This window comes from Python bivittatus, unplaced genomic scaffold (assembly GCF_059951505.1).
Source record: "Python bivittatus isolate LINGU-HERP-01145 unplaced genomic scaffold, Pbiv_v1 ctg000680_np1212, whole genome shotgun sequence".
Lineage (NCBI taxonomy): Eukaryota > Metazoa > Chordata > Lepidosauria > Squamata > Pythonidae > Python > Python bivittatus.
This window is the reverse complement of record NW_028277095.1, coordinates 3,567,931-3,592,740: the sequence shown is the minus strand read 5'-3', so window position 1 is coordinate 3,592,740 and position 24,810 is coordinate 3,567,931. Positions and strand designations below refer to the sequence as shown.

Below are 24,810 nucleotides of genomic sequence, written 5' to 3'. Positions count from 1 at the left end.
CTCAGAGGTAGGCAGGGAAGGGGGCAGAAAAACAGAAAAGGGGTGGGGGTATAGCTTGAAAACCAGGGTTGACAAGTAAGGCAACTGAAGATATGCACGTCCTCCTTGACTGCGTGCGCAGTTCCAGAACAGTCTCACTATACCAGCCTGTTCTTCAAATATAAAATTGCAGTGCAATGTATGTAGTAAGGGAATTAAGAGGCTATCTTGACTGGGCACTGGCAACTCTTCTTGTAGGGACAATGGGTAGTCGTCCTGTAGCCAAACTCTGCTATTCCTAGAATTTGTGACTAAGGATGTGCCATTATAATAACTGAAGTACAAGAGAATTAATGCTTGTCAAGTTGAACCCAGCACAGGGCTCAGCTCCCCAGCAGAATCCTTCATAAAGGTGGAGGGAACTCCACTGCTCAGCCAGTGGATTATTAAGATTAGCTGATACCATCCATTCCTCTGAATGGTATAAACCACAGAGGACAATGCTGAGCCCACAGCTGTATGATTTACAAATGAGAAGCAGATTTGCTACACCTGATAACATACCTCCAGAAATAGCAGGCTGTATTAAAAACCAATTTCTTTAAGAAAAGTATGCACCTTCTTTCACTGCAAACAGTTTTGCCATCTGTTTGCTGGGAAAGAGAAGGATGGTAGTTTGCACTATTGGCAAGAAGGACACAGGGAGAGTCTGAGATTGCAGACAGACATGTACACATCAAATTATGCTGTAGGTCTGTTACTATAACCAGTGAATTCCTTAGTATTTTTGGCACTACACTACCTTGTACTGTAACAACCAACTGTATTAGATCTAATTGAGCATGTACTAGTTGCTGGTAACTATACTCAGCCAGTGCAAATTTGTGCTCAGTTCTGCAACCACTCTCATCCCACTGAGAGAATGTGAATATTCAAAGTCTTCGATGGTACAAAGTAAACCTAGTACAATTGTTTCATTTCAGGTATTTAACCATAACAAACACTAAACATTTTACATGACCAATGAAGAACTCATAAAAATATACAAATGTCATGATTACTATGATGTAGGATGTAACCATTCACTATAAAGATAGTTCAAGCCAAGACAAATGCAGTCTTTTGTTTTTATCCCAACCTAACAGCTACCTTTAACAAAAGAAGTCAAAGTTTCCTTTTAAGAACATGATAGTACAGAAGTAATACTCAATGACCATAAAAATTCTTAAATTGGAGTGAAGAATCTATGGCCCTTCAATAGTAGCTAAACTACAATTCCCAGCATCCCTCAACGTCAGCCATTCTAGGTGACTCGTTATTCACTAACATCCTGAAAGCCATAAGTTACACCATTTAAATACTACTAAGTAAAATTTGTCTAGACCCTGGGAAATACTTTTGTGCAAAGTAGTACTTTTTAATCATCAGTTAAAACAGAATGCTTTTCTCTGGTTTGATTCTGACTTTTTGAGAGGCAGAAGAAAGAAAATATGCATCAACTGAACATGTACAATTTTCAGTGCAGCAATGTCTGGAAAAATCAGTTTTCACAAGATCCAGGAATTATTTCATTAGCTCCTGAGGCAAAAGAGTGCTATTACTTCTTTAGTTAAAACCATGGAAGTAAGAGAAACACTTTGGTATCTACATCTAAGTAAATATATTTATTTATTCATTCATTCAATTTCTATGGCCGCCCATCTCAAACAAGTGACTCTGGGTGGTGAACAATCATAAAAATCACACAGGATTGGGGTAAGGGCTATAAGAGCCTTGGCAGAGCCTCCAGTTGAGGGGGTGGGCTGAAAATGGGAGGGGCTGCCCATTAACGGTAAACCCAGGGCAATTGCTTCTCAATTCTGCCTCGGATCAGGGCATTCACTCTTTTTTTGAAGGCAGTTGATTGCAGAAGCTATAAGAAGAAGAGTTTCTCACACAGCTCAATTGCTGGTTCATGGTGGAGAACGTGCCCAGAGAGAAAAGCCAGCTTATGTGCGTATTTGCAAGGGGCAGGCACTCTGATAGTTCCTGGCCAATTCCAGTACATGTGGCAAAGTTTGAAAGTCAGCCTATTAGAAAACAGGAGTGGGAGAAGGAAATTCCTGATTAGAATGCCTGCTTCCATAACCTGGACCCACAAGATATCTCTATTATGGCTTGACAAATCCCTAATCTCTAGTCTACTCTGATTACAGTACATCATTAAATGCTGCAAGGGAAAAACTGATTCTCCCTTTTCGCTTTACTTTCCAATTTATTTTACCCTCTTGCAAATCCCCCGCTCCAAAGACAATATTATATAAACACCTTCATCCTGCTTCAAGCTCTTGACAGAAAAATATTGGCCAAAGAGCTGCAAGGAAGCCCCTGTGAACTATGCAACTAGCAGACAGTTTGGGGTCATTCCAGGTCTTGCAAAGAATGGCACAGCACAGCTGGAGGACCACCTCACAGGCAATTGCGTTTTAAAGCAAGAAGCAAGGAAGTCCTCCGTTTCTCTCCCTTTCCACTCAGGTCATTGTACTGAGTATGAAGCAGAGCTGTACACAAAATGGTTTCCAGGAAAATACAAGAAACCCATGAAACAAAATCCTAAAATTCATAATTGCATACAGTTTCTTCCCCCCAACATCCTTTTGCTGCATTCAGTACTTCCTGTTTTATCTATAAATAATCTATTTATTCCACTTTCTATACAGTGAAAAAACATAACCTGAAACCAAGAGATGAAATACACTCACCTCTGCATGTGATCAGGACTGAGATTGGCTGTATTCCTTACACAGATGTAGTGAGTTGGGATGCCACAGCCTTGTTGCGTGTAGTGTGCTATCAAGTAAAAATCCACCCTAATAAGAAAGAACCAGGAGGAAGAACAGCAGAGCCAAACCTTTATCAACATCATTCCCACAGAGACAGAATCCAGCCTGATTCTTTATAACCTTCAAAATGGAGGCCTGGAACAAAGCTGGATACCTGTGACTGTTATTCGAAAGTGCAAGCCATGGTATGGGAATGTCTCTGAACAATCCGGATGGGAATTCCAATAAAGTGTGGGAGAATTATGAATGCTGGGCCATAGCTTTCCATGTTGTACATGGGGAGAGAAGGAAGAATACTCATCACTCTACTGAGTACCAGCCATCAACTCTATTAAACCCTAGTCAACTCTGGGGATGTGAACCACCACTAAAAGCCTGTTACCCACGCTGACAGAAGGCTGTCTCAGTTCCAGAGGCATCCCACATGGAGATGTCTTTAACTACACTATAGACAAGACTACGGATAAAACGAAGCTCACCCAAGGACTATGGCCACGGTTTATTTTGACAGGAAATAAAGCTGATTAAGCTGAAGGGAAAAAAGCCTAGAGATGCATTTAACTGCAAAGCTGTGTCTGTAGAAAATGATCTTTTTTAACATGGAGGAAAGGAGAAAATACAAAGATTTAAAATTCCCAACTTCCCAGCAGCGGTTTCCAGAAGAAACTGTGGAGATGTGTACAGAAAGCGCTCTGTGACAGCTTTTCACTCACCAATCTCGGCTGGTGATTGTATGGTCTATCACCGTCCCTGGAGGAGGTGTTGTAAAGTGATCGGCAGCTGATGAATAGATGTTAGTGCTGATCTTTTTCTGAACCACAAACACCACTATTTTAGGGTCATAATCATTAAAAGCTTCAAAGCATTTCTGCAGCTGTGGGATTTCATAGCTTTCTACCATTTTCAGCTGGCCATCGGACACCCCATCTCTATAAACCACTATCTTCTCCGGGAGGCAGTGGTTAACCTTTGAGAGAACAAACATTCAACAGTAAGAAAGAGGGAAATAACAGCTCATACCCATATTTGGTCTAAGGAATTTCAATGATTTCATGCTCAAGGAGAAACTTGTTTTCTCTTTTCTTCTGGCTGATCTGTAGCAGAAGACAAAAATCTAAACTACTTAAAAAGAGCTGCTCAGATATCAGCAAAGCTTGTGATGGTCTACTGTACAGGAAGGAAAAAGACTAGCTCCAGAAAGGAAATTGGTGCCTTTCATTCCAATTCCCCTCCCAGCCTTTCTTCTAAAAGGATTTAGTCTCCATGGATAGGGAGAACAGTCCCCATACCTGAATCACTAAACAGAAACTGGTGGATCTTCTGGTACGAAATCTAGGAAGCATGCCTATGTTTGCATCTTAAGACAGCAAAATGAATTGAATGCACCTCTTCAAAAAAAGATGCAAAACTGTTAATCTGGCCATGCTTTTCTCTATAAATTGCAGAGAACTGGAAAATAATTGTTCATTTCTCACCTCATGGAACTTCTGCAAGGCAGCTACTAAGCAGACCTTCAGACTATCTATTATTTCTTGATGAGGCATCTGGAATACAACCCTGGAATACCACTGTGTCAAAATTCTGGTGGCAGAAGAGTATATCAGTATTAATAACGTTAATTCAAAATATAAAGCCTTATAATTCACAATTAGGCCAAGTTCTTATTTTTGGAAGCTGTAAACTTTTCAGAGCTATCAAAGCTCTGGAGTCTTTTAACACTGTAACACATAAATAATAATTTGAGTAACTCTAGTGGGATACAGAAGTAAAAAACCAAGCTGCAAACTGAATCCTGGCAATTCTATATGGGTGTAAACCCCAATGAAAGCAATGCAAAAGATAACCCTGATTAGAGTTCCATCAATTGCTAGCAAGCAAGAACAAAAATGAGCATTGCAAGGTTGAATTTTTCTGCAGCTCATTTTAAAATTAGACAAAAATCCTCCTCTTCCTTCCATCATCCAATATAATCCTCAATCCCTTTCTGCTCATTGATTGATTATGTACCATCAAGTCTAGCAACCACATAGGCAGATTTTCTCTATGATGAACTATCTTTCAGGTCTCCCAATGGTGCACTTGTCACCACAGTAACTCAGTCCCTCCACCTTGCTGCTGGTTGTCCTCTTCTTCGCTTTCCTTCCACCTTTCCCAGCATTGGAGCCTTCTCCAGAGAGCTGGGTCTTCGCATAATGTTTAAGTAGGATAATTTGAGCTTGGTCATTTGTGCCTTGAATGAGAACTCTGGGTTGATTTGTTTAATGGCCAATCAGTTTGTTTTCTTGGCTGTCCATGGTATTCTCAGGAGTCTTCCTCAACACCAAAGTTCAAAGGCATCAATACTCTTCCTATCCTGCTTCTTTAAAGTCCAACTTTCACTTTCACAGAGTGTCACAGGGAATACCATGGCTTGCATGATTCCAATCTTTGTAGGTATAGAGACATCATGGCATTTGAATATCTTTTCCAAGGCCTTCATGGCTACTCTACCAAGTGCTGTCTACGGCATATTTCTTGACTGTTTCTTCCTTTACTGTTGATGATTGATCCTTAAAGGCAGAAGCTATCCACCACTTCAATATCTTCACTGTCAATTCTAAGGCTGGTAGTTCTACCTGTTGTCATTAGTTTGGTCTTCTTTATATTTAATTTTAGTCCCATTTTTTCACTGTGCTCTTTGACTTTTAGTACTAGAATTTTAGTATAGATCCTTTGCATTTCTCACTCACCCTCTTATTAAATCTCCTCCCCAGAATGACAAAGGAAGAAAGGAAGAAAGATCCCCCTAACCTTATGCAGGGTCAATGGCTCCTGGGAAATAATATGGAATAAGACTTACTGTAACTGGTTTGATATCCAAGAGGAGAAAGAGAAGATCGAGGATACTGTTTCTGAAGCAAGCTTAATAAGCATATGGTGGATCAGTATGAGGAGAAGGCAGCTGAGCAGATGAGTCTGCGAATTAAGCTTAGCTCAGAAATAAGCCAAGCTGTTTCTTAAGTTTTGGTAGGAAGGAATTTGTTTTCAAATAAACAACTAATAAATAAATCTTAAGCAGCTATTTTTTTTCCACAACACCAGAAATATCAAGAATCTGGAAATCAGCCATTCTACATGAACATCAGCAAGAACCTCTGCTGCACTGGTTACGAGTTTGTTTCCGGGTCCAACTCAAGGTGCTGGTGTTGACCTTTAAAGCCCTTCATGGCATGGGGCCAGGCTATCTGAGGGACTACCTCTCCCCGATTTCATCCGCCCATCCCACCAGATCCAGCAGAGAGGGGATGTTATGGGTTCCGCCACCTAGGGACATACATTTGCCAGGCCCCAGGCGGCGGGCCTTTTCTGCTGTGGTGCCTGCGCTGTGGAATCTCCCCCCCCCCCAAGGTGAGACTGGCCTCGTCATTGTTGAGCTTCCAGAGGTCCCTTAAGACTTGGTTATGCCAGCAGGCCTGTGGACTCCAGGGGACGGGGGAATTAGTGAGGTGGCTCCCTTATTTTTAACTTGTTATTCTTTGTTTTTTGTTTTATATATTTTTAATGTATTTTACTGTTTTTAGCTTTGTTGTACACCACCCAGAGTCGCCTGTGGTGAGATGGGTGGCTATATAAATTGATTTAATAAATAAAATAAACCACAGTCCTAGAACAGATCCAGAGACCTGAATGCCAAAAGGTTAAAAACAAAACCAAACCAGACACTTACTGATTGATACTCGCTACAAAGCCCACCACAGAGCGCTTCCCTCTGCTGGGATCATGATACACATCCATGCCAATCACCATCAGCTGTTTCTGGAAGGAAGAACTATGTGTTACTCTCCACATACCCAGCTGCACTGAGAAGGTATATCCGGATAGATAGATATGTTGAAAGGTTTCCTGCATATTTCACCAAGGTATGCTTGAAAAGACACAAAACGTAGAGGCCTTACAAGTAGGGCTCTGGGCATATTATTTTCACTAGATGTTGTTTGGTGATTCATCACTTCCCTTCTCAAATTTGGTACATACTTCTGCCAACTAAAAGTTCCCTAACTTTGTAAATAGCTCCCTCTTGTGCATCCAACTTGAGAACATGGAGGGACAGTGGTAAGCAAGCTGGCATGTCTTTTCTAACCTTCTCCTTAATAGAGGCTTGAAAAATAACAATCCCTCTCCTACCTCACTACTTCTTTTGAGCCTCTGACCTCTGCACACTGCCAAATACATCTCTTCACAGCATAGGAGTTTCCCATGGCTCAGCTGTTGTTTTGTGATTCTTTGAGTCAGTCTTGACTGTTGGTGACTACATCAACAGTTCCATGCAGTTCCCTTGTGGGATGCCAGTACCTTTTTCCTAGGACTGATAGTGAGTGACTGGCCCAAAGTCACCCAGCTAACTTTCATGTCTCCAGGAATAACCTTATAGCTTAGATACCTTGCTGTTTCATTGAATACAAAGTATTTGACACTTCTGCCTTTGCACCTCCCCTTTGTTATCACCTTCCATGAGGGGACCCTGAGAAGATATTTCACAGCTGAAATTTTTGATATGTTTTATAACAAAACATAATTAGAAGCAAATACATAGCTTTCTCTCAGTACTCAAAGACTAAAGTGCTATCTGTTTTCTTAAGTATAAACACTTCAAGTAACAAACACGGCCAAAGACAGTAACTTTTCTACTGTTAGCATTCCAAGAGAATCCTTCTCTTCTGCAAACCAGAACAGATTCCCAGTTCCAATTTTTCATCACACTCTCATATATTGGATTTCACTGCATCAGAAGGTGCAACCCAGGCATTCCCCTGCTTTGTGCAGAAATCCAAATCACAGGAATCCTTTCTACAACCTAGCTTAATCTCCAGGCAACATACTGTATTTCTACTACAAAAAAGGGATGGTGATTTTGACCATTGGGAAAGAGAAATGTTGTAGGACTGACTAATAGATTATGGACTTTTGGCTGATGCTCACATCAGAAATGTGGCAGCTGTTGTTATTGGTGGAGTCAGTGTTGATGCATAAACTACTGTTCTTACAAGTATTACTGATGGTAGTAGATGACAGGGCTGAAGGTGACACCCACAGTGTACTAAACATATCAGCTCAATTCTCTGGTGGGATGCTTTGCTTTTGAGGACACACTTCTCAAAGGCATGTTCCAAGACACCCAGGATGACTGCACGCGATCATGAATTAGCTGAACTTCCTAATGCTTGAGAGGCAATATGCAGACCACACCAGAGTACATGGTTTCTTGTACATCAATTCTGATTTCCCCCAAAATCAGGCCTTGTTCTCCTGCATGACCTTCATAACCAGCTGCACTATTTCTCTGCTTTTCTCAGCCTGGTTGACTTCTACACATTTGAAATCGATGCCTCTTGTCCCTGTTATGCAATAGAATTTCTCTCCCCACCTCTCCCAACCCTTTGTGTTCATACTCCCCAAGCTTTAATCTCCCTGTATTCTTCATATTTTTCAAAATGCCAAGAAAAAAAAAAGGATTGGAGATCATCCTTCCAAAGTTAAGAGTGATGGAATCCAATACTAATATTAAAGCTTCTTTTTTTTTTTTTTTTACAGATGGGTCTTTCATTTGTTTTAAATCTTCCCAAAGCATTTCTATGGCCTATCTGATCCAGAAAAATAAAAGGAGAGTTTTCCAAGAGCTAATGTATAAAAGTTCAGAGCACTATGTATGCTACCTCAAGCTCTTAGAAGAAATGTGGGATAAATGTGTGCTCTACATGGAAGGCACTGTGGTTGATATTTATTTGATCAATTTATATTGCTGCTCAACTGACATATGACTTAGGGCAGCATACATAGTACAGGTAGCCCTCACTATCCAACCACTTGTTCAACGACCGTTCAAAATTATGACAGCACTGAAAAAATGGACTTACAACCCATGCCTGAAGGTACGGCCATTGCAGTGTCCCTGCAGTCACATGATCAAAATTTGGGTGCTTGGCAGCCTGCTCACACTTACAACTGCGGGGAGCTGCAACTCCCCCCACCCATCTCCCCCCATCTATGCCCTTTTGGCCACCCTGCACAGTGGCACTCATCAGCGGCAACACTGGAACTGAAGTAGAGGCCCGAGGCCTTCAGCAGTCTCAGCCAGCTGCCACTGCCCCCAGTTCTCAACGTCAGCCCCAGTGCCACCGCTGCCACTGAGAAATGCTGCCTCATGCTGCTTGCCTTTGCTGCCTTGTGCCATTCCCCTCTTCCCATTGCTTCCCAAAGCCACACATCCCATACCTTCTGGAAGCCACAAAGCCTCTAACTCCCTTCCCTGGAGCATCCCATTCTGTGAGACCAGAAGGTTTCCAAAGGATCATGAGAATTGGACTTTTCCCATCCTTGCGATCCTTCGGAAACCTTCTGGTCTTCCTCAGGTCTCACAGAATGGGACACTCCAGGGAAGGGAATGAGAGGCGTGACAGAATTACAGAACACAAGTATTAATACCTAAAATATGCAACATTATTTTAGGGAATTATTATTCCTACTGAATTAAGCTTCACTGAAGAGAAATGATGTCAGTATGACTTACCAAAGGAATGTCCACACCCCACAGCTCTCCACCTAGTTTGCAATTAATCTGCAACAGAATTTTTTGTGCTATACTCCTAAGTTTTACAGGTTGCGTTGTAATAGTTCGAACATTAATAACCTGTAGCAATTAATAATTAGAATTAGTAAATGCCTGGGCAAGAAATGAACTTTCCTCTTTCAACTACTCTCAGTTTGATTACTAAACAGATACCTAAAAATGTTTCAAACCATCCTATTTTGAGTTTGACTTCATCAGGAGTGTCCTAATGCTGTTCTGACTATATCAAAAGGGTTTTGACTTTAGAATAGCCCTCTTTTGAACTTGAAATACATCCTCTAAAATCAGAAGAGCATCAAAATATTTCTCATGAGATCAGAATAGCCCTTTTAAAAGTCAAAATATTTTCCACATCTAATTCTAAGCTATGTGTCATTTTAGTATATTTACAAGATATTAACAAGCTATTATTGCTTAAAGTAAATTTCATTGTTTTGTCCCCATTCACAGAAAAATTAAGCCTCCATTCAACAACAACAAAAAAACATTTAACACATTTCCAAAAATAACACTCTTATGTTATTAAATATGAGGAGGCTTTGTACCAAGTTTACCCCATCTTTCTACATTCTATACTGGATTTTTTAAAATCTGATTTTAAAAGTCAATTTATTAAACTATTGAATACTTAATTCAGAATTAAAAGCTGAACATTATTAATGTTCATTACTAAATGTTGGCTAATATTTGAACACCATAAAATCCTAAATCACTAAATTGCTTAAAGCTCATTTACAAACTATATATATATAAAAATTCCGCTCTCACCCCTACGGGTGATATGTGTCTATATATATATTTTTTTAGTAGCAGCTGGATAGTGTAGTGGTTAGAACACCACCTTTGACACAGGAGACCGGGGTTCAAATCCCGGCTGGTACCTACCTTACCAGTAGGGGTCCTTCGGCAAAGACCCCTGACGCTTCACCTGCCTACCTCAAATATGAGAGTGACACGAACTAAGAGTCATGCCAGCTTAGACATCACCCAGATTAACAAGGTCCATATCAGATGTTGGGGAACCAGGACAATCTGATGATAAGTGGGCTACTGGAACAAACCATACATGGATGACACAAGAGAACTTGGAATTGATGGAATGCTACTACAACAGCAGACCTAATGAGAGGGGATATATGAAATGTATGAGGGAACTATGGATAGACAGAAGACCTACATCCACACTAACTGAGAAACAACTAGTTACTCAGCGCTTCAACATAGTGAAGAGGAAGCTGCTCTCACAACTTGAGATAGACCAACTCCACATTACAACTCGGACTCAAGCAGGCCTGGAAGAACAACTGGATGTGCAGCCAACACCTGAAGCTGGAATGTTATTGCCACCCCCTCCATTACAGAGCACAGCAGCTGATATGAGGCATAAGATCATGGCTAAATTAGCTAGAGTCAACCCTCGAGACCGATTACCAAGGCTCAGTGGAGAAGTACCATTGGATAGCATACTAGAAGATGCCAATAGAGCCCTCCAGACAATCCCTACTACCACCATAACTCAAACCAATGAACTGATATACGCTACAGCTGCTGTAATCCTGGAAATGCTTGGCTACACGACCAAGAAGAACAGCAGTACATACCCCCCCAGAAAATGAGATTGGAGGCTAAGATCAAGGCAATTCGGCAAGAAGTCAGTCAGCTGGTGGAACTACAGAATGGCGTGGAGATTAAGTATAAGACTCAGCTACTAAAAAAATATATGGGGGTGACTCCATCTGAAGCCCTAGAGACTGCTAAACAAAGGCTCACAGCACTGGCTGCCAGGGTAAGGAGATACACTAGAGAAGCAGAGGCCAAGAAGATAAATGCCCTGTTCTCCAAAGAACCATCCAAGATGTACTCCCAACTGCAGTGCAACCACACAGTAAGAGCAGAGCCACCAGCAGCAGAAACTGAACAGTACTGGAAGAACATATGGGAGAAAGAGAAGACACATAACACCAATGCAAAGTGGCTGCAGGACCTGAAAGCAGACCACAGCAATCTCCCAGAACAGGAACCAGTCACCATCACAGTAACAGACATCCAACAGCGGGTCAAGAATATGAAGAGCTGGACAGCACCTGGCCCGGACATGATCCACACCTACTGGCTAAAGAAACTAACAGCAGTGCATGAACACCTAGCAGCACAGATGAACCAGCTGCTAGCAGCAGGCTCCCACCCAGACTGGCTAACACAAGGAAGGACAGTGCTGATCATTAAAGACCTCACAAGGGAACAGCACCATCGAACAACTGACAAATAACCTGCCTCCCCACAACATGGAAAGTTCTATCAGGCATCATAGCGACCAAGCTACAAGACCATATAGGCCAGAACATGAGCACAGCTCAGAAGGGCATTTGGAGCAACACCAGAGGCTCAAAACACCAGTTGCTCATAGACAGAACAGTTGCCCAAGACTCGAGATCTAGGCAGACCAATCTGAGCATAGCCTGGATTGACTACAGGAAAGCCTACGACTCAATGCCACATTCATGGATCTGTGAATGCCTGGCGCTATACAAAGTCAAGAGGACACTAAGGACCTTCCTCAAGAACTCAATGGGACTGTGGAAGACAACATTGGAAGTCAACTCAAGGCAGCTCGCACAAGTGGCCATCAACTGCGGCATATACCAAGGTGATGCACTGTTCTTGCTGCTGTTCTGCATAGGCTTAAAACCCCTCAGCCAGATAATCACAAGGACTGGATATGGGTACAAGTTCAAGAGTGGAAACAGCATCAGCCACCTCCTCTACATGGATGACATCAAGCTGTATGCTAAGAGTGAACGAGATATCGACTCACTGATCCACAGTGAGGACACTGGGTTGTCATTTGGACTGGAGAAGTGTGGCAGGATGATAGTAAAGAGAGGGAAGGTAGTTAAGACCGATGGAGTGGAACTACCAGTGGGCCACATAGCAGACATACAGACCAGCTATAAATACCTTGGTATCCCAAAGTCACATGGGAACCACGATGAGGAGGCAAGGAAGACAGCAACATCCAAGTGCCACCAAAGAATAAGACAGGTCCTGAAGAGCCAGCTCAATGGAAAGAACAAGATCCATGCCATCAACATGTATGCCCTGCCAGTCATCAGATACCCTGCTGGTATAGTGAGCTGGCTGAAGGAGGACATGGAGGCTGCCGATATGAAGACCCGGAAGCTCCTCACAATGTACAGAGGTTTCCACCCCAAATCCAACACCCAGAGATTGTACACCAGCCACAAAGAGGGCGGGCGGGGTCTGATGAGTGTCAAAGCCACTGCTTTGGACGAATCCCAGAGCATCCAGGAGTACATCACTAAGATGGCACCCAAAGATGAGCTGCTGAGAGAATGCCTCAGACAGTAGCAGACATAGGAGGAAGTTCAAGTAGAGGAAATGCCATGACAAGACAAGACCCTGCATGGGATGTATCACTGACAGATAGCTGAGGTGGCTGACGTTGGGAAATCCTACCAGTGGCTGGAAAGGGCTGGACTAAGAGACAGCACTGAGGCACTGATCATAGCAGCACAAGAACAGGCACTAAGCACCAGATCCACAGAAGCAGGGGTCTACCATACTAGACAGGACCCAGGTGCAGACTGTGCAGAGAGGCCTCAGAGACAGTCCAACACATAGTGGCAGGGTGTAAGATGCAGGCAGGAACAACATATACTGAACGACACAACCAAGTAGCTGGCATTGTGTACAGGAACATCTGCACAGTGTATGGGCTAGACCCTCCCAAGTCCAGATGGGAGATTCCACAGAAGATCGTGGAGAATAACAGGGCTAAGATCCTGTGGGACCTCCAGATCCAGAGAGACAGGCAGGCAGGTACTGGCCAATCAACCAGACATCATGGTGGTAGACAAAGACCAGAAGAGAGCGGTAGTGAGAGATGTAGCAGTGCCAAGTGACAGCAACTTCAGGAAGAAGGAGTATGAAAAGCTGGAGAAGTACCAGGGCCTGAAGGAGGAAATAGAGAGGATGTGGAAAGTAAAGGGCAAAGTGGTGCCAGTGGTGGTAGGAGCACTTGGGGCTGTGACTCCTAAGCTGGGAGAGTGGCTCCAACAGATCCCAGGAACAACATCAGAGCTCTCTGTCCAGAAGAGTGCAGTGCTAGGAACAGCTAAGATACTGCGCAGAACCCTCAAACTCCCAGGCCTCTGGTAGAGGACCTGAGATTGAGGAAGACACGTACCACCCATAGGGGTGAGAGGAGAATTTTTTTTTTAAATAAACAGTATAAACTATTTCCTGTTATATATAACACTGGGCCCCAAAGACAAACCAGAGGCTCTTCATAAAAAATGCAGATTATCAAACATGTAACATCACAAACAGTAATGCCCATGCAAGCATTTTTACAGGCTTTATGAAATATTTTAAAGACATTTAAGTTAGCCTGAAACATTCTCAACTCAAGGAGTATATAGACAACTACTTGACTTACCTGGGAAGGAACTGGAGACTGCACATTGCATACCTTCTTAATGGCCCTGTACAAGTCATCTTTAGTCCCTGTGATAATACAAACGACTAATTGTATAGAACCCTTAAAAAACAGAAAGGGGAAGTAAGTAACTAGCTTGCAATAAGACCATCAAATACCAGTATACTATCATGGTTTAGTCATATCTGAGGTGAAACTACTCTAATTTATTAGATTTATATCCTGCCTTTATTTTATGGAACTCAAGGAGGTGTACCTAACGCTCACTTCTTGTATTTTCCCCACGACAAGAACCCTGAGAATTGGGTTGAGCTGAGAGACAGCGACTGGCCCAGAGTCACCCAGCCCAGAGTCTCACAATCTCCTGATTTCTAGACAGCACCTTAACCACTATACCAAACTGGCTCTCCACCATTATTTTATAATAGCAAACTGACCAAATATTTATTGACATCTGTCAAGTTACACACAGCATGACCAAGAAAGCAAGAAACACACAGCCATCAATAAGAAGTTCTAATGCAAGAATTAAAGGTAAGGGACACCATCTTAAAGACTGCGGTAGAAACCTCCAGCCTTTTGTTAAGGCAAACACTTGAGTTATCTTCTTGATATTTTGATGTCAGGTTTATGAAGAGCTCTCCCCAGGTCATAGTCTCCACACATATTCCTAGGTACATGGAAGGAACAATGACTGACTGTGCTGTTAGTCTCTCTCTCTTTGGCCACTCAGAATGTTTTGGTGGTTCCTGCACTGAAATCTATTTAGTCCAGTGGAAAGCATTCAACTGAATGAGAATCGCTCTCTCTTTCTACCACCTGGGCCACCTTTTTGGACCCACAAACATAACTGTAAATGGTGAGTGGTACAGTGGTGCTTAATAGTTTGAGAACCCTTTTGAATTTCCAATATTTCTGCATAAATATCACCTTAAAATGGACCTGAAGCAGGTAGTTCATGCCCACTAACATCCCTGAGCTGAAGCTGTTCTGTAAGAGGGAATGAGCTAAAATTCCTCCAAGCTGATGCGCTAGACTGATCAACAGTTATTGGAAATCTTTAGTTGCAGTTATTCCTGCCCAAGGGGGGCACCCCAGTTACTGAAAGCAAAGGTTCACATACTTTTGCCACACACAAATATGTGGCTTTGGATCATTTTCCACAATAAGTCAATAAACAAGTGTAATGTTTTTGATTCATTTGTTTAACTGGGTTCTCTTTATCTAGTTTTATGACCTGTGTGGAGAACAGATCATGTTTTAGGACATATTTATGCAAAAATATTGAAAATTTAAAACGGTTCACAAACTTTTAAGCACCACTGTGTATGTCTAGCGCCAAGCAGGAGCACAGGTCATCACAAAGGGCAGGAATCCAGTTTCAGACCTGAATGCCAGGCTATATTTTTGACTCTACATTGCACAAAATATGAATCCAATAGAATCCAAACTGTTGAGGCTCAGCAGCTAGTAACTTATCTAAAAAGCTGAGTGCACAATTTCAAACCTATGCTCACTTGATTCCATTAAGATTTACTAAGATCAGATTTCAGAAGATTGCTCTGTCCAACCCAATCACACATTTCCTTTCCATCTCTCCCCCCCTTCCTGTCTCTTAATCCTCTGTATCTCAATATACTTTGTTCGAAAATCAAGATCACTCCGCAATACAATAACTTCATTGCGGTCATCTACCAGCACAAACAAGATAATTGAAGCTGCAAGAGAAAAACATCAAAGAGGGAGAGGAGAAAAAACCAGAAACAAGCTGGTGAGAAGAGTGAACTCCTTGGTGGGCACCTTGCATATTTCTTGAGTGATGCTCCCAGCACACCATTCAAATGCTATGTCCAAGTATAGTCAATAGCCTAAGATCACAAACCTGTAAAATACACACCTCACTACTTAGCAATGATTTGATAGCTCTGACATAAGTCTCTATTCTGTCATCCTTCAATTCTTTCCAAACAGGTGGGGTCAGCGGGATATCAAGTGGACCCGAGACTTTCTGCAGCATGCTGACTAGTTCATGTACTTGCTCCATTGTCCGCTTTGGATAAAACAGTGCCCAGTAATGAACTGGAACCTAAGAAACAGAAGTCAACATACTTCATTTCAACATATGCTAAAAAGTGTGGCTTCCCAGGTATTTGAGGATATTAATATATTTTTACTACACAGTTATTTGTATTTTACGTTTGTGTTTTGTAACCATCCCGGAAGCTATAATTAAAGTGGGAATGAAATTTTAAAAGCAAAATGAATGAAGACAAATTGTTACTGATCACCTCTGCACTGTAGGCTGTCTTTGCTAGCCTACTCAAGGAACTAAAACAGTAGCTTCCTGTGCAGGAAATGACGACAAGGAGGAAAGGATTTCTAAGCAACCAGCCTTACTCCCAACTTGGGAGCTGGAGTGGCAATTGCTGCACGACAGCTGGGATATTCCAGGCCACCTCTGCCACTTTAAAATTGGAAAGATGACTGGCTGCCTGTTATACTCTTTGGAATGTGTAAATTGGGTAAGCAATGAATAGGTGTAGTTATTATGTTTGTTTCTCTTTGCCTGATGTCAATTCATTTCTACTACTTTGTCATTTATTACAGTAACTGTCTATAATCAGTCTATTACATTCAGCAGGCAAACTGAAGATTTTTGCCTCTCCTCCCAAGGTTCCCAGAAAACCTCAAGAAAGATTGTACTGCAGTGCCACATCTCTATGTGCTCAATGGAAGGGGAACAAGCAAGCCAGATAGATAAGAAGTCATGGTCTTATCATCCACTGTACATACAGTGGGGCAAAAAAGTATTTAGTCAGCCACCAATTGTGCAAGTTCTCCCACTTAAAAAGATGAGAGAGGCCTGTAATTTTCATCATAGGTATACCTCAACTATGAGAGACAAAATGAGGAAAAAAATCCAGAAAATCACATTGTCTGATTTTTAAAGAATTTATTTGCAAATCATGGTGGAAAATAAGTATTTGGTCACCTACAAACAAGCAAGAGGTCTGGCTCTCACAGACCTGTAACTACTTCTTTAAGAGGCTCCTCTGTCCTCCACTCATTACCTGTAGTAATGGCACCTGTTTGGCCTTGTTATCAGTATAAAAGACACCTGACCACAACCTCAAACAGTCACACTCCAAACTCCACTATGGCCAAGACCAAAGAGCTGTTGAAGGACACCAGAAACAAAATTGTAGACCTGTACCAGGCTGGGAAGACTGAATCTGCAATAGGCAAGCAGCTTGGTGTGAAGAAATCAACTGTGGGAGCAATAATTAGAAAATGGAAGACATACAAGACCACTGATAATCTCCCTCGATCTGGGGCTCCACGCAAGATCTCACCCCGTGGGGTCAAAATGATCACAAGAATGGTGAGCAAAAATCCCAGAACCACACGGGGGGACCTAGTGAATGACCTGCAGAGAGCTGGGACCAAAGTAACAAAGGCTACCATCAGTAACACACTATGCCGCCAGGGACTCAAATCCTGCAGTGCCAGATGTGTCCCCCTGCTTAAGCCAGTACATGTCTGGGCCCGTCTGAAGTTTGCTAGAGAGCATTTGGATGATCCAGAAGAGGATTGGGAGAATGTCATATGGTCAGATGAAACCAAAGTAGAACGTTTTGGTCTAAACTCAACTCGTTGTGTTTGGAGGAGAGAGAATGCTGAGTTGCATCCAAAGAACACCATACCTACTGTGAAGCATAGGGGTGGAAACATCATGCTTTGGGGCTGTTTTTCTGCAAAGGGACCAGGACGACTGATCCGTGTAAAGGAAAGAATGAATGGGGCCATGTATCGTGAGATTTTGAGTGAACACCTCCTTCCATCAGCAAGGGCACTGAAGATGAAATGTGGCTGGGTCTTTCAGCATGACAATGATCCCAAACACACCACCCAGGTAACGAAGAGTGGCTTCGTAAGAAGCATTTCAAGGTCCTGGAGTGGCCTACCCAGTCTCCAGATCTCAACCCCATGGAAAACCTTTGGAGGGAGTTGAAAGTCCGTGTTGCCCAGCGACAGCCCCAAAACATCACTGCTCTAGAGGAGATCTGCATGGAGGAATGGGCCAAAATACCAGCAAGTGTGTGTGAAAACCTTGTGAAGACTTACAGAAAACGTTTGACCTCTGTCATTGCCAACAAAGGATATATAACAAAGTATTGAGATGAACTTTTGATATTGACCAAATACTTATTTTCCACCATGATTTGCAAATAAATTCTTTAAAAATCAGACACTGTGATTTTCTGGATTTTCCCCCCCATTTTGTCTCTCATAGTTGAGGTATACCTATGATGAAAATTACAGGCCTCTCTCATCTTTTTAAGTGGGAGAACTTGCACAATTGGTGGCTGACTAAATACTTTTTTGCCCCACTGTATGGGCAAGCATCATTCAGTTTGACCCAGGGATAGAAGTGTGTAATCTGTAAGTCATAATAACAATGCCCACTTTGACCATTTTTAACGACAATAATATGAAATATAAATCTTATTACAATTATCTGCCTGAAACTTTGCCTATTTTTTTTCTTGCACACACGAAGAGATGTGTAAAAGGAAGAGTTGGCAACCACATAGACAGACTTTCGCCAGGATGATCTCTCCCCAACTTGGCCTTTAAACCTCTCAGTGGTGCATCAAGTGCTGTTTTCATCATCTCCATCCACCTGCTACTGGTCATCCCTTTTTACTCTTTCCTTCCACTTTTCCTAGCATTACAGTCTTCTCAAGGCAGCTGGGTCTTCACATAATGTGCCCAAAATATGACAGTTTGAGCCTGGTCATCTGTACCTTGAATGAGAACACTACATTGATTTGTTCCACGGTCCATTCGTTTTCCTAGCTATCCATAATGTTCTCAAGCCTCCTCCAACACCAAACTTCAAACACATCAATACTCTTTCTGTCCTGATTCTTCAAAGTCCAACTTTCACATTCATAAAGTTTCTCAGGGAAAACCACTGTCTGCATAATTCTAATCTTTGTAGTTACAGACACACCACAGCACCTTAATATTTTTTCCAAGGTCTTCACTGCTATTCTACCAAGTGCTAGTCTGTGGTGTATTTCTCGATTGCTGCTTCCTTCACTGTTGATAGTTGATCCTAAAAGACAAAGCTATCCACTGTTTCAGTGCCTTCAGTCGATACTATGGATAGTTATTGTATCCGTTGTCATTAGTTTAGTCTTCTTTATATTTTAGTCCCATTTTTTTCTCCTGTGCTCCTTGACTAGAGCTTGCAGATCATTTGCATTTTCAGCTATCATAGTATTTGTCATCATAATGCAAGTTATTAATATTTCTTCCTCTGATTTTAAAACCACACTTATCTTCTTCCAGTCCAACCTCCCTCAATATATATTCAGTGGATAGTCTGAATACATAAGGAGAGAGTGTACAGCCTTATCCCACTTCTTTGCCAACCTGCAACCAGTCTGTCAACCTGTTCTATCAGAACTGAGCACAGTAAAATGTTCTGGGTTTCCGATTTTCCTAAGGATATTCCACAGCTTGACATGTTTGACACAAAGGCTTTTTTATAATCAACGAAGCACACACTGACTTCTTTTGCATATTCTCTGACTTTCTGAGTTATCCAGCATGCATCAACAATAATGTATCTTGTTCCTCAGCCTTTTCTAAAACCAGTTTGAATATCTGGCATCTACCTTTCTGTGTGTGGCTCTAATCTGCAGTGGATGAACTTGAGGATCATTTTGCTAGCATGGGAAATTAAAGGTATTATATGAGAGTTTGCATACTGTTAAGTTTCCTTCTTTGGTATTGATATGTAGACTGACCTCTTTCAATCTGTTGGCTACTCTATTGTTCTCCAGATTTGCTGGCATAGTTTGGCTAGAACTTTTACTGCTGCTTCTTCTGTTGCTTGCCATATTTCTGTAGAAATATTTCCATCAATTCCTATAGCCTTCTGACTTGATAATGCCAGGCAGCTGATCTAGCGTCATCTTCTATTAGTAGAGATTTTTCTAAATAGGAAATATCTTCCAAGATATCTTGTATTTGCCATCCCTCCTGTACAGACTTTCAGTATAGTCCTTCCATTGCTATTTGAACTTCTTTGAATCAACTACTATCTGTCCTTTAGCATTCTTTGGCATACCTATTCAAGATCTGAACCTCCTTCTGAGTTCAGAGATCTTTTGGAAAACTTTGTTTTTTTGTTTCTATCTTCAGTGTCTTTACAAATGTTGCTGTAATATGGTTCCTTTTCTTCTACCAGCTTTCTACAATTATTTGTTAAGATCCTTCCTGAAATCCTTTTTTTCTGGCTTTGGCTTCTCTTCTCTTGACAATTTTCACTACTGGTTCTGACATCCAGTTTCCTTTCTTCTGTTTCTTTGACTGTGGCATTTTTTTTCATATTTGTCTTTAACAAAGCAGTTCCTGAAGTCTTCCATGAAAATGGTCAGTATATGCTCAAGAACATATTGCAGAAGCTAGTTGGATTTGTTCTTTCACTTTAGCTTGATGTGGAACTCACACAGAGCCAGTTCACTATCTGTTCCAGAATTAGCCCCTGGCCACTTCTATACTGTTATAACTGAGCTCTTCCATCTCCTTGTACCAAAAATGTAGTCTATTTTACTTCTGTATCCTCCATCTGGTGGTGTCTGTGTATAAAGTCAACTTTTGGATGTCTGAGGCATGTGTTAGCAATGAAAAAATGATTAGATTGGCAGCAAGTAATTCTCCTGCTTCATTTCTGTTTCCTAGACCATAAGTCCAATTATGTCTTCCTCCATACTACTTCCAACTTTGGCATTCCAGGCTCCAACCACAAGCAGCACATCTTGATTTCACATTCTGTCAACTTCAGATTGAACTTGACACAAAACTGGCCAACTTCCTCTTCTTCCATATCATGGAAAACAAAGAGGAAGAAACTGGACAAGAAAGTACCACAGACTTTATTGTTCATACACCTTTCCAGTTGTACATTGCAGAAAATGTTGGGTCAACTGTTACACCCTACGGAAGTGTGCCCCCATTCAAAATTAAGCTTACTGCAGAAATGCAGGATTCTCTGCTGACTTCTTTAGTCCAGTTTAAGTCTTCAGAGGCACTGAAGGAGCTCTTCTTCAGATTTATTCTTTCCATGGGGAGGATGCGTCCTTTGGTCTGAAACAAAAGAAAACAGTCAAGAAGAATATGAGGCTAAACCTGGGGCAGCCTTCAGCCTACTTGAATTCCAGAACTCAGCACCAAATATGCCTTAAAGCAGACAAAACTCTTTCCTTCAACACTGCCCACCCTCCAACTTCTTTGTACAAATTCAACATTTTTAGATGTTTGGAATCTCTGGCTATTACACAGACTTAAAACAGGTTAGGCAAAAGTTTTATGATTTTCAGTATCTATGAAGTTGTGCAAGGCAGAACCTCAGAACGGAGAACTGTATTTAGCTCTATAAAACTTAATAAGATGACAGAGAAAAAATGTATTACATACTAATGTATAATCTCTCTCCTGATTACCTCTTCTGTTACGGAAGTGACATGTAAAGGGTAACCTTTAAGTCACATGTAAACTGCAAGCAATATTCTGCTACCCACCATGTAGTTTCAACTCAACTTTGCAAACAATCAAGTCAGACCTTTGGCAAACATTATCCATCTTTCCCTGCAAGATACAGTGAGCTCCAATTCACTTTTTACTTTGGCTCCACATCCTGCTTGCTTCAGCCCCATCTACCATGCAGCCCATGGCAGAAGAAAGTTTGCCCACCCTTTCTTAGAGCAAAGCAGTCAAACATCCAAGCACTGGACAGAAGGAATCCTGCTGAACTCGTCAGTCACAAAAAAAGGAACAACTCTCTCCCCAATTTGACTTCCTCAAAATTTCTGAAATTCATTTGTACTGTAATATGCAACATCCTCATGAAGCCTGCAGTTTCCCAATGTGAGAAGACAGATTCTGAGAAGATGGTGAACCAAAATTACAGGTAGAAAAGGAGTAGACAGAATTAAACTTTAAATTCAAGTAGTCATAGAAAAAAAGTCTCCCTCTTTGTGAGGTGCAACTTTGAAAAGATTTTAGATTCTTCAGCTCAGTTGCCCCTGAGCTTCTAGTAATCAGGTATAAAATTATTGCCAAAGTAGACTCAGTCCTGGCCACCAGCTCATGGCAGGGATGAGGAGACAAACGCGGAGACCAGTTTCACACAACTTTCTGATCAGGCCCTAGGTATTATTACCCTTGGGTAGTTAACATTATTCTTGGCACTTTCCAGGAGTGAACAGCCTATCCATTTTCTGTTATTAACAGTTGTCCTAGATGCTGAAAAGTAATCACAGAATAAAGAGAATAAATAGCTTAGTCATTTGTTTTCTGCAATATAGTTAGCATAAACCAAAGAAAAATTGAGATAGTGGTGTATCAATCTATTTTTGTGAAGATCATTTTTCATCAAATATGCAGGATCCCATCAGACAAAGCTAAACCATTGGCAAGCCTAACACAAACTTTCCTTACCTTATAAACATCCCCATCCAAGCAAAGCCCCCACCGGGACAGTTCCTTGTGGGCAGCCTCATTCTTCTCAATTCTGCTCAGAAGCTGACACAGGGAGACATGATGCTGTTTAGGACTCAAGTTGATCTGCTGCGTAAGGTCCTAAGCAGAGTGTGTACAGACAGGGAAGAGGCACTTCAGCTTGTATTCAAAAAGGAAGCATACATAACTCACTGTCAGCAAAGCAACAGTTTGAAGAAGGAGCTTCTCCAGTTACTTTGCTTTTAACTCCACAAGCAACAGAAATCAGGAGTGTTTGCGCATAAAAAACAGGAGGAGCTTTGTTCACACTGTCATTGGTCACCATCATGACTTTTTTTTAACCACATCCTGTAAGAACCTCTGAAAGAATCCTCCCTGTATAATATTTAATAAAACTTTGTTCATAGCAGAAGTCATGATTTATTCCAATTCCAAGGCAAAAATGTTTCAGATTTCAGTTCCGCCAAACTGCAGTCTGAAATTAATATGATCATTTTGAGTTGGCAACAGAACACATCTTCCATTTTGCACACACCCCTACAATCCAAGCAGAAGCCACCAAGTCCTCTCTTAAGCCCCTGCAAGAAATAGCAGGGATAAATGACAGGGGTAAGATAACTCCTCTGGAAAGTTAGCTTATCAACAGGATTGAAAAGGGTGACCTTTACTGCTTCATTTTTAAAAACTTATTAGATGCATATCCCACCTTTTTGTTCTATACAACTCAAAGTGGCATACTTTATGCTTCTGCCTCCTATTCTTCCCACAACAATCGCGTGAGGTAGGTTGGGCTGAGAGAGAGGGACTGGCCCAAAGTCACACAGTCAGCTTAAGGGAGAACGAGAACTTGGGGCCTTCCAGGATCTAATCTAGCACCTTAACCACTACATCTTGAAAAATACGTTCAATAACGTATTTACAAGAAAAATATCATTACTGTCTTGTGATCTCAGTGGGAGTAGTAAATCATTAGCGATTACAACTTTTGGTTAGCCTGATTAGAAAAGCTTAAAACATCAGTCATCATTACTTGACCACCCAGCTACCTTAAATCGCTGGGAGGCCAAGGGAATCACTCTTCAGGCACAGCGAGATCAGAAGACTTCAGCTGCTACAATGGACTACTTTGAAGCAACATAACCAGGGATTCTGAATGGCCAGCTATGACTTAAAGTTGGGTGAGAGGCCAAATATTTGATATAAGAGGTTGAGAATTTTATAAATAGATTCCAATTCTGTATAAAACATATAACCAAGAACCTTCATAATTCTAAAATCTTTCCTCATCTTCTCAGGAATGCCTGTCAAGAAGGAGAGTTCTGGCAGTAGCAGGATTTCACCCTGCTGCAGCTGCAGGAAAATCAAATACAAAACCTATTAGCACACATGATATAGAGAAATAAATTATTAGTATCAGCTGGGCTTATGTATACTATATATACTTTACATAATAAGGATGGAAAGGGAAATCTGATGGCAACAACATCAGGTGGCAAAACCAAACAGGTGGTGCGGGGTTGGTTTTTTTAATTGTCACCATTTTCTCCCTAAACCCTGTGGATAAAAGATGTAAGCAGTACCCGGAATAGTACAGGGCTAGCATATCTAACACAAGAGCTAATGGCTTATGACTCACTGGCTGGCTAATGCTCAGAGATGCCCTTTCTTAGCACTAATAAGACCACCTTCTCTTCCTGTCTGTTGCTGGATTTTTAATCTGGAACACTCAAGTGCCTGGCAAACAATAGCCAACCTCTAACACTATGCCTGCCCAAACACATCCATTCATACAAGGCCAGAATCATTCTTAAACTAGGAGAGCAATGGGTATCACAGCTTAAAGCTTCCCTCTAAATTGGCTAGACTATTTAGAAAAAAACTAAGATGGTAGGAAGTGCTAAAGGGAATGGTGGGAGAAATTGAAGCTTTGAGTGATCACACCGACCATGACATCTGTTCTGTAAGGATTCCTACATTCCTCTGTAAAAGCTCCAAAGTTGGAGCCCAGAAAAATTGGGACATCCCCAGCCCAGAAAAGTTGGGACACCTTGCCCAGAGATAGGTCACATAAATCAAGCCATCAGCATCCTAGTGATGCCTGCATTACAAATGACAACAATTGTTTGCTTCTAAATGCAACTGCTCAAGTTCTCACTTTTCCTGGAGGATTTTTTCTTTCATCAGGTCTGTGAATCAACAGTGGCTGGTCAAGTTCTCTGATGGTAATCCCATAATTTTTACTGGAAAGAGAAGGTTACATGAATTCTAAGGGGGAAAAAAACTTGCTTGATAGCTTCAAATATCAATAGTTAAAAGACTAATAAAAACTCCAATTAACCCAAAGTTAGGGCTAACCCTTTAACAAGTCTTAAACAAGCTACTGAATGCCTCACTCCCATTAAGCATTT

At 41.5% G+C, this 24,810-nt stretch overlaps 1 protein-coding gene across 1 annotated transcript in view; it reads right to left on the bottom strand.

The window, feature by feature from the left end:
• Positions 1 to 1,675: 1,675 nt before the first annotated feature.
• The window catches only part of PIWIL2 (piwi like RNA-mediated gene silencing 2), a 40,510-nt gene continuing 17,375 nt past the window's right edge, over positions 1,676 to 24,810 (bottom strand). The window contains exons 12-23 of the mRNA XM_088151886.1: positions 24,558 to 24,642; positions 23,663 to 23,752; positions 22,382 to 22,522; positions 20,915 to 21,028; positions 15,765 to 15,953; positions 13,868 to 13,969; positions 9,349 to 9,468; positions 6,508 to 6,596; positions 4,277 to 4,382; positions 3,515 to 3,768; positions 2,721 to 2,828; positions 1,676 to 2,048 (exon numbers count right to left, since the gene is read on the bottom strand). Coding sequence (XP_088008012.1) covers positions 1,892 to 2,048; positions 2,721 to 2,828; positions 3,515 to 3,768; positions 4,277 to 4,382; positions 6,508 to 6,596; positions 9,349 to 9,468; positions 13,868 to 13,969; positions 15,765 to 15,953; positions 20,915 to 21,028; positions 22,382 to 22,522; positions 23,663 to 23,752; positions 24,558 to 24,642 — 1,555 coding nt within the window. The 3' untranslated portion in view covers positions 1,676 to 1,891. The remainder of the gene's footprint in view (positions 2,049 to 2,720; positions 2,829 to 3,514; positions 3,769 to 4,276; positions 4,383 to 6,507; positions 6,597 to 9,348; positions 9,469 to 13,867; positions 13,970 to 15,764; positions 15,954 to 20,914; positions 21,029 to 22,381; positions 22,523 to 23,662; positions 23,753 to 24,557; positions 24,643 to 24,810) is intronic.